This window comes from Octodon degus, unplaced genomic scaffold (assembly GCF_000260255.1).
Source record: "Octodon degus isolate 3935 unplaced genomic scaffold, OctDeg1.0 scaffold00065, whole genome shotgun sequence".
Classification (NCBI taxonomy): domain Eukaryota; kingdom Metazoa; phylum Chordata; class Mammalia; order Rodentia; family Octodontidae; genus Octodon; species Octodon degus.
In genome coordinates, this window is record NW_004524641.1 from 941,937 (window position 1) to 951,940 (window position 10,004).

The 10,004-nt window shown below is 38.8% G+C and overlaps 1 protein-coding gene across 2 annotated transcripts in view; it reads left to right on the top strand.

Moving 5' to 3' along the window:
- The window catches only part of Sestd1 (SEC14 and spectrin domain containing 1), an 86,290-nt gene that overhangs the window by 65,813 nt on the left and 10,473 nt on the right, over positions 1 to 10,004 (top strand). The window contains exons 13-16 of one of the 2 annotated variants that reach the window (XM_004634707.3): positions 2,349 to 2,430; positions 3,111 to 3,233; positions 3,951 to 4,142; positions 6,984 to 7,105. In XM_004634707.3, coding sequence (XP_004634764.1) covers positions 2,349 to 2,430; positions 3,111 to 3,233; positions 3,951 to 4,142; positions 6,984 to 7,105 — 519 coding nt within the window. The remainder of the gene's footprint in view (positions 1 to 2,348; positions 2,431 to 3,110; positions 3,234 to 3,950; positions 4,143 to 6,983; positions 7,106 to 10,004) is intronic. The other variant, XM_023719125.1, reaches the window with a different exon arrangement.

Below are 10,004 nucleotides of genomic sequence, written 5' to 3' on the forward strand. Positions count from 1 at the left end.
TGAGAGTAAGTCACTGGCAGGTCTGATTTGCATTCTCAGCACCTCTGCTTCCTTTTGATCGGCTTCAGTCTGCCTGTTCTACCCTTGCCATGTCACTCCATTACTCTCACTGGTGTTACCAGTAACTGTCGATCACCATGGGTGAGAAAACCAGAGCCCAGAGATGTGCTCTGTTCTAAAAAGCACTGGACACAGCTGGCCTCCTCTCTCCACCACGCTCCCTGCCAACCCTGCCTTTCTTCAAAACACTCTCATGGTTCTCTTTCTGTTGCTCAGTTTCCCCTTGTGTTTTAGTTTTTTCTTTGATGTTTTTGTCGTCTCGCTGAAGTCACTTTTTTCAGAGTTTGAGCCTAAATTCTCTTTACTGTGTGTTCAGTCTGGAAAGTTTCATTGTTTTGATAACTCTTAAAATGACCATAGGTTGGGGCTGGAGAGATGGCTCAGTGGTCTAAAGCACCTACTTGGAACAAGCTTGGCAAAGCACAGGGCCCTCGGTTCTATCCCCCAGCACCACATGCCAGCCAGCCCCGCCCCCTGGTGGGCTGAGCTGGCCACACACACACACACACATACACACACACAATAAATAAATATAAATAAAAAAAAATTAAAAAAAAAATGACCATAGGTCATGTTCAGTAGTTATGGCTTTTACAAAGACCTGTGTTATAAACCTGTATTTCAGGTTGCCTGTTTTATGTCCAGGTAGAAATCCCATGTACTTTGCAAACCTTTGTATATCCAAATTAGTATCATTTTCCTCCAAAACTTGCTATCTTCTACTTTGACTTCAGGTTAAAGTACCTCAGCTACCAAACTTAAAATTTATCCTGACATCTTGCATCCCCTTCATCATTGACACACAATCAAATGACCCATCCCTGTTGTCGTAAGATTGTTAGCTCAAGATTTTACCTCTTGTCTGCATCTGGCCCTGTTCTTCTTCAGTGTGTTGTCCACTAATCTGCATGCAGGATAAAGATTATATAAATCTGCTTCTGTGACTTTTCTACTTTGTTCAGATTAAGCTCTGTCTCCCTGAAATAGTATAACAGACTATTCATCACTCAGTCCTTTATAATCTTATTTTCTGTATCTTGCCCAGAGAATCACACCATTGTCTTCTGCTTCCTTGAATGCTGTATGCTGTTTCATATGTCCATATGTTAGAATACTTCTTTTTCTTAAGTTGTGCATCAGTGGATTCTTATTTTTTGAGAGTAAGGGATGCCTCTCTTAGGAATCTTTTTAGGATTTCTGAGGCAAGTGAGTCACTTGCTCCTTTCTAGTCCCATAAAACCTTTTGTATTATTGCTCCCTAATATCATTTATCCCATAGTCTGTTTAAAGACCATCTCCCAAAAATGGAGTATCTCATTAATATAGACTGTCTCTTCCTTTTCAATTCCTAACACATCATCTTTATCATTAAAGAAGCCTTTTTTTCAGTTTCAGATTTAAAAAATAATGATTATCTCTTTCAGTCCCTGTAGATTTACTTAAACCAAGTTTCATCATAACATTAAGACTGTGACTTTTATTAAGAACATCTTTTAAAAATCAGCCTTGTAATAACTACTTCCATGTTGTTAATAAGCTTTAAGAATATTGGCTGTAGTAGGAGCCCAGTGCCTGTTGGGTAACTTACTATTGATATTTGGCACTGCAGCAAGAGTGCCCCTTTCCTCCTCCTGTGCATGGAATTGATTGGGAATGGAGGAGATACATCTAACCTGAGACCAAAGATCAGACACCTTTAAAGTCTTACCTGTGTATTATTGAGGCAGACACTATATTTAGAGATTAGAAAATGCTCTAAATTGTGTTTATTTCCACCAAAGGTCAATGAATTTCCTGTAAGACCATCTCCCAAAAATGGAGTATCTCATTAGTATAGACTAATAATGATGTAAATGTAATTTTTTAAAATTCAGAATTAAATACTATTCTGAATAATACAACTTAGTGAAAAAATGTTATGTTAAAATTTTTTCCTTAGTGTTTGAGAAACTACATTTTTATCTTTGAATTTTGTTCAATGCAGATTGGCAGTGGAAGGTTCTTTGGGCTTTAGTATGCTGTTACATTGATGCTTTGCTTCACTATTTTACAGAGTCCATGCTATCCTCAGGAGGGTTTGTCATTCAGTATAATTCAGGTATTTTGAGGTTTTGGTGTAACATAGATAATAGATTAGATGTACTTAAAATTCTTATCAGTCAATGCAAAATAGTTACCATCTCTATAGTGTAGGACTAAGCACTTTAGTATACTGTAAAACACAAGATGGTATTATACAAGTTATTAAAACTGAAATGAGGAACTAAATTTATGTTTGGGTTCACTAGATGTGAAGACATGGTAGATGTACGAAGGTTAAAGATGCTTCAGATGGTGCAGCTCTTTAAATGTGAAGAAGATGCTGCCCAGGTAAGGACCGGTCAGCCACATCATATGGTTCTTAGAAGACTGATTTCATCTTATAAACAAAAGTATACTGCATATAGTCCTAAGAGAATAAATTGTTTAAGTCAGATTCTAGATTATTCTGTTGAAGAATACAGTTTGTTATCCCAGCTAGTTTACTGACCTCATAAGACTTCTCAGTGAAATCCTTTACTGAGCTGAGATTGGGAGTAATAAATAGTTCCTATTAGTGACTAGGTCGTTAGTTATATCTGAGTAAAGGGTAATAAAACACCTTGCTTTCTACCTACAAGATACTTGCCAATACCAGATCAGCAACTTGACGTCTTCGTTTAGCTAGCTAGCACCGAACATCATCTTACCTTGAGGTCGAGGGAATTTATGATTTCATGTAACAGCATGAATTTGTAAAGAGTCCCAGTAGATCCGTATTATAGAACTAGGTGATACTATGTGATATTAAAGAGAATGCTTCTCTATAGTTGTTTTTGCCTTTAGATTAAAAAAAAATTGAGAAGAAAAGGTCATTAATTCACATATTGCATTGAATGAGCTAGCTATTTTAGGAACTTAGGTAATAGTTAATAGATTCACTGATTGGATAATAGGAATATTTGTGTGAAGTTAATGTTTTGTCATGACAAGACTTGTGAGCCCAGCCCCACTGGCATGTTTTCATCCAGGCCGTCGAGTGGCTGACTGAGCTGCTGGATGCTCTTCTCAAGACGCACACCAGACTGGGAGACGACGCCCCAGAGACAAAAGTGCTCCTGGAGAAGCACCGGAAATTCGTCGATGTCGCCCAGGTGCAGTGCTGACTGTTTTCCTTTCCTGCAGGCTCAGTGTTTGCGTAACTTGCTGCATGACTGTAGCGTGACTGAACCCTCCTAGTCAAAGAAATGTAGTTTTGTTATTCCAGAGAAATGACTGAAGAAAGTGCCAGCTATTGCATCCAAATCTAGCCTGTATAAATGTGAGAGGGATTGGGGCTCCAAAGCTGGCTCTGTATGCTCCCTCCTTTTATGTTAGACATTAGATTTCTTTAGGCCATCCAGCTAGTCATTGGCAGAAATTAGTATGACATACATGTTATTATCAATAAGTTAGAAACCTCACTTTCTCCATCTCAGTAGTGCTAGCATAGTAATATGGAATTGTTTGTGATGAGAAATATCTTACGTATTTTTCCTAGTAGATGAGTTTGCATTTTAATAATTGTATTTTCCTATATGGAATGTAAAGTCGCTAATTTTGCTTACTTGTGTTTTGGTTATTAATGAGCAGGCATTGTTTTTGGCCAGAAGTGCTTAGCAAAGTGAGACCTTGGAGAAAGCAAAGTAAGAGGAGGAAGCTTAAAAACTGGATTAACTAAAAATATTGTTTCCCCTCTATTCTTCATGCATGCAAATCCTAGCAATAGGGGCCCTGGACTCATTCAGCGTTGATCTGCTCCTCGTTCCTTCCACTCATTGCCCTCCTCCTCAGAGTCGCTTACAGTTTCACGTTTCCCTCCTCTGTTCTAGAGTACTTACGACTATGGCAGGCAGTTGCTGCAGGCCACAGTTGTGCTGTGCCAGTCTTTGCGCTGCACCTCTCGGTCCTCTGGGGATACGCTTCCTCGCCTGAACAGAGTGTGGAAACAGTTTACAATAGCATCCGAAGAAAGGGTGCACAGGTTGGAAATGGCTATTGCATTTCACTCAAACGCTGAAAAGGTTTGCTCTTTCTTTTCTTTCTCTCTTTTTATTTTAGTGTCATCTTACTACTACGTGTTGCACGTGTGTTTAAAAACGTGTTGACTCTAATATATGACTGATGTGTTTGGTAAGGCTTTACGTTAGTTTCATTGTTGACATTGTAAAAGATACAGCCAGCAGGCCTCGCTTAGACCTGCTTCTCTCCCCCATTGCCCTGAGAGCTAACTAACAGGGCTTCTGTTCCTGGCTCAGTGTTCATGATGGCAGGCGAAGAAACTGATTCCATAACTACTACTGATTATCAGCAAGTTTAAAAGCTCACTTTGAAATTTTACAATTTCAGTTGCAGATTGTCCAACTAAAATACTTAAGAAATCTTTTTTAAAGCTGTATTAAGGTACACTGTAGAATTTGCCATCCATGAGTTCAAGAAGCTAGTTCCAGAAACCAGTCATAAAACACTAAGTGATACTTTGACAAAATTTTAATGGATTTGTTTTCTTACATTTCAGTGAAAATGCATGGCATCCAGGTTTACTTTTTTTTTTTTTTTTGGTGGAACTGGTGATTGAACTCAGGCTCTTGCACTTGCCAGGATAGCACTTATTCTACTGAGCTATCTCCCCAGGTTTACATTTTTTCTTGGGAATAAACTTGGTTTTATAGTGAACTTTATATTAGTCTCCTTTAATGAGTGTTTGTCTATAGAGTATATAAAATATACTTTAAGATACAGCACACTCAAAGGACCTTAGGAGGTAAGCAGTTTCTGTCTGCGTTATAAAGGACAGCAATAGGAAGTGCCTAAAATTAGTATTTCTACCAGGTTTCTGATCTCTGCAGATCCATGTTTGGTTGAAATGGTGAAAGAAAGTATACAGGAGGGATTGTCTTGTTTACTGTTTATTATTTTTATTGATAAAATTTTTATTAATGGGCCAGGGAGATGGCTCAGTGGAATAAGCACTTCCCTGAAAAGTGCAAGGGCCTGAGTTCAATCCCTGGTTCCGCCAAAAAAACAAAAACAAAAAACATTAAAAAAAAAACAACAACAAAAACCCAACAAGGGGCCAGGGAGATGGCTCAGTGGAATAAGCGCTTCCCTGACAAGTGCAAGGGACTGAGTTCAATCCCTGGCGCCGCAAAAACAAAAATGTGTTAATATAAAAGTTTTAACATAAAAAGTTTACAGACTTTAAGTTTTCAGAGAACAGAACATTAAGCCTTAGGATCCTCCACTCTCAGGTGGTCACAGCGCTTGACCTGAAGGTGAGCACTGACCCAGTTTCCAACGCCATTGATAACTTTTTAGGATACTACTTTTAAAATGTATCTGCAAGGACATTTTAAAATGTAGAATTCTTTAGAGATTATGGAAGAAAAAATATGATTAAGTGTTTTTGTTTTTGTAGTTTTAAAGATTGAGCCCTGTGCTATATCCCTGAATTTTAATGTTTTATTTTTATTTTCAGACAAGATCTTGCTAAGTTGCTGAGTTCTGTGACTGTGCTTGAACTTGTGCTCTCCTGTCTGTCTCAGCCTCCCAAAATGTTGGGTTGACAGGAATGTGCTACCATGTGCAACTTGGTTAAAGACTTTTTTTTTTTTTTGGTGGAACCAGGGATTGAAGTCAGACCCTTGCATTTGCCAGGGAAGCACTTTTTCTACTGAGCCATTTCCCCAGGCTCCCCCCACCCTTTTTTGTTTTTGATACAGGGTCTCGTCATGTAACTCAGGCTGGCTTTGAACTTAATATGTAGCCCGGGCTGGCCTTGAACTCACAGCAGTCCTGTCTCAGCCTCTCACGTGCTGGGATGACAGATGTGAGTCACCATGTCTGGCTTGGCTAATGGCTTTTTAGTAGAAAATTAATGCTCCCACTTTTTCCTCTTACCGGGCCTTTCTTGCTTATAACTTTAAGATTTTATAATTTCACTGTGTGGACTTACTGAAGTTCTGTCATCAGATATTATTTTGCTTTTGAGTAGTCTCTTTTATACTAGTAACCATAAATATAACCAAAGCTATAAGCAAATTTTATAATACAATAATTGGAAAATACCTAAATTAATCTTGGAGTAACAATGAAATAAATAGTAGATTAAATGAAGCATAATGCAAGAAGTATCAAAATAAATGCTTGTTTTTCTTCTTCCCCAAACTCTGCAATTCTTCCTTAAATTTAAGTAGTGAAAAAGGAAACAAGATGGAAGACTATAAATGACTATGTATGTGAATGTATACAATATGTGAATATTTAATAATTATATGTGGATTATAACTAGTTAAGTCAGCATATATTATTAAATATGAAATGTCTAACTATATCTATTAGTTACATGTTTGTACTCTGTATGTTGTTTTTAACTTGCACGTTAATTTTTTTGCCATTCTGGGGGCTGAAGCAGGTGCTTATGCCACCGAGCTGTCTCCCCAGCCCAGCTGCATTTTAATTTTGAAGTCTCAGAGTTCCTTACGGACAGAGTCTGTATCTCATTCACATCCCCAGCTGCTAAATACATGTACTGTGTGGCGCAGTGGCTAGGGAGCGGCCGCCTGCTGAGTGAGCGGATGCCTCTTAGCACAGGTTGAGCTTCTTTTCCAAATAATAATGTGTTTTTTCCCTGAAATCACCATAGACCTGTTTGTACCCTGACTATGTATCATGAATAGGGACAATGTATTTCATTTTGTTATTAGAATTCTTGAGCCGACTTTAGAAGTCATAGTTGATTTTATACAATGATGCATAGAAGGGCTAAGAATAAAAGAGAAGCCCCTTTTCAGTTTGTTAAATTTGCATGAACTTGCTTCCCCTTCTGTGTCTCTTGACTGATGTCACCTTTTTTGTGGTTGCAGATTTTGCAAGACTGTCCAGAAGAGCCTGAAACTATTAATGATGAGGAGCAATTTGATGAGATTGAAGCAGTTGGGAAGTCACTTCTGGAGAGGCTAACTGTTCCCGTAGTGTACCCTGATGGGTATGGCCCATGATCTTACAATATGTTTTTTCTTCATTGGTGAGGTCTTAAAGTGAAACATGAAGGAGGGCAAGTCCAGTCAATTAACTTAGGTCCACATCTTCAGTTGGCTTAATCTAAAAAATTCTCACGCAGCTGTTAGCAGCAGTAACAGTTGGTGCTTGCTTACGTAAGATGTGTTCGTTGCATGACAGCTTTCCATACAGTCACTGCCTAGATGGAGACTTTGGGCTTCATACTGAAAGGAGAGGCATAGGAAAGGAACTGATATTTAGTGAACTCGGGACATTTGCCAGACACCAAGCTGAGCACTTCTTTATTACTTGTTTTTTTGGCAGAAGGTCTTGAGCCCAAGCCTGTGTGCAGTCATGCTAGTGAGCCATGTGCGCTAGTGAGGAAGCACGCTGGACAAGTGTTGTCCCACTGAGCTACACCCCCAGACTTTAAAAAAAAAAGTCTTTTATTTATTTATTTATTTATTTATTTGGTATAGGGTCTCACTTCATAGTTCGGAGTCCTGGTGATCCTCCTGTCTCAGCCTCCCCAGCGCTGGGATTACAAGCATGTGCCACCATGCCCAGGGCACCAGGTGTCAAACTCTGGTCCTTACACTTGCCAGACAGGCACTTAGACTGCCGAGCTATCTTCCCAGCCACCCTCAGACTTTTAATTTTTTTATTTCGAGACAAGGTCTTGCTGAGTTGCTCATGCTGGCTTCCAGTTTGGTCTCCTCCTGCCTCAGCCTGTCATGTGGTAGTTGGGATTGTAGGCATGTCATAGCTTTCTGTATTAGGACCTTCCTGTCCCTGGGACACGGTATCTGACATGTAGGAAGAGAGGTTTGCTTTGGTTCAGGCCTCAGTCCATGCATGGCCAGTTGGTTGCAAGACAGAAACAGTGTGGGCATGGTAAAAGGCCATGGCAGAGAGCAGTGGCTTGTTCTGTGGCACTGGAAGACGGGGAGAGAGGAGCCAGGGCAAGAACACACCCTTTCAGGGTGCAGCCCGTGCTCCAGTGACCTCCTCTGACCACCCCTGCACCGGCTAGCAGCTCTGCTTCTGTCAGCTCGGTAGTGGACTGAATGACATGTGCAGCAGCTGCAGTCCAGCCCTCTCCTGCAAGCTGTGCTACTGTACGTGAGACTTGTGGGGGACATTTAGATCCAAAGCGTACCACTTGGTAACCGTCTCCTCAGCCTGAGGAGCATCTGCAGCTGCAGTTGTGCGCTGCTGTACCGAGCTGACCATCATTACTTTTGCCCAGGCACTGTCAGACCAGTATTCTTATTCATGATTTAAAAGTGAAGAAACTGAGGTTTTGAAAGTTAAGTATGGTGACTCGAGCTTCCCAGTTTCAATCTTTCTGTGTTAGAGTTAGGTCTGACCTCAAATCTGGCTGGATCCACACCATTCTCCCTTTGCTGGGCCGTGTGATGTCTGAGGTTTTCTTGCATACAGTCCGGAACCTGTTCTGCCAGCTCACCCACTTCAAGTGGTCAGTGGTGAGAATATGAAATAATTCAAAGCGAAGTGTGTGGATTAGTGAAGAATAAGAAGGAGCTTCATCGGTGGCGGCCTAGGCTCTCTCAGTGACAGCGACTTAGAGATAACCCAGGAGACATTTAACTCAAGTAGTGGCAGCAGGAGCACAAGTGTCCTTACTTTGTGGCAGAGTATGAAGGAGGAGAACATAGACCAAGCACAGCCCAGCAGCAGAGCCTTGGGTGACCCCTCACCACGAGAGGCACATCAGAGCCAAGCGCGCAGGAGGTGGGCGGGGCAGTAGCAAGCACACGAGCACCTGCTTTTAATGTTTAGGTTGCTATTTCTTTATTCCATATATGTATTTTTTTAATTTAATAATTTTATTTTTTTGATCCATCTAATAGAGACATTTTTAACATTTCTATTAATAATTTTATTTTTTTTCCTTTGAATTTTTTTTTATTGGTACATTTTATATATACATAGTGATAGCATTCATAATAGGGGAATGGCGCCTTGCTTCAAACAATAGTTTCAAGCATTTTTTTAAAGATTTAAAATTTCTGAATTTAGTTCAACTTATAATACCACATTTCCAAGAAAAATGAACCTTTGCAAAGACATTTAAATAAAATCATACCAAGATGCACAAAAAATGAAATAGTCCAAAACTTCTAAAGAAAAAAATAATTAACACATATATATAAAAATATTAGCTATGGAAGAACAAAATTAAATAGCATCTTATTCCACATTAGAAAGAAAAAAAAAAGGACCAAGGTTGTAAGAAGCTAAATTAAAGGACTGAAAGAAAAGATCTGTTCTCTTTGGATTTCATACTTAGCAAACATACCTTTGAAAAGTAAAAGTAAGATTTTCTAGTTATACAAACTTGAAATATTTTTATACCTCCAGAAGTAGCATATAGGAAATAACAAAGAGCATAATTCAAAAGGCAAGAGAAGTTGCAGTATGTTTCTGGATGAACAATAAAGAGCTCTCAATATGATAGTTATGCAGGACTATATAAAAGATTTATTAGATGAACCCTTATTTAAAGGTCATTGCAGATTTCTATGAAACAGTACCAATCTTATGTTGGTTTATACACGTATTTTTTTTTCCATATATGTGTGTGTATGTGTGTATAAAAGACAGGGAAGAAGTAATATAAAGTCAACAGAAAATGGAAATACACTTTTTAAAGTTTCTAATACTAGGAGAAGATATCATACAATGTCTTTTAAATAACTTGTAAGTCAAAGATATAAATCTTAGAAAAATTAAGGTTAAGCAATATTCAGAAAATTAAATACTAATTAAAAATTAAATGTTTCAAAACAATTGAACTAAGAAAAAGTTTTCATGATAGCAAAGAAGTACTAGAGTAAAACATAAGATAAATACTGGAATGG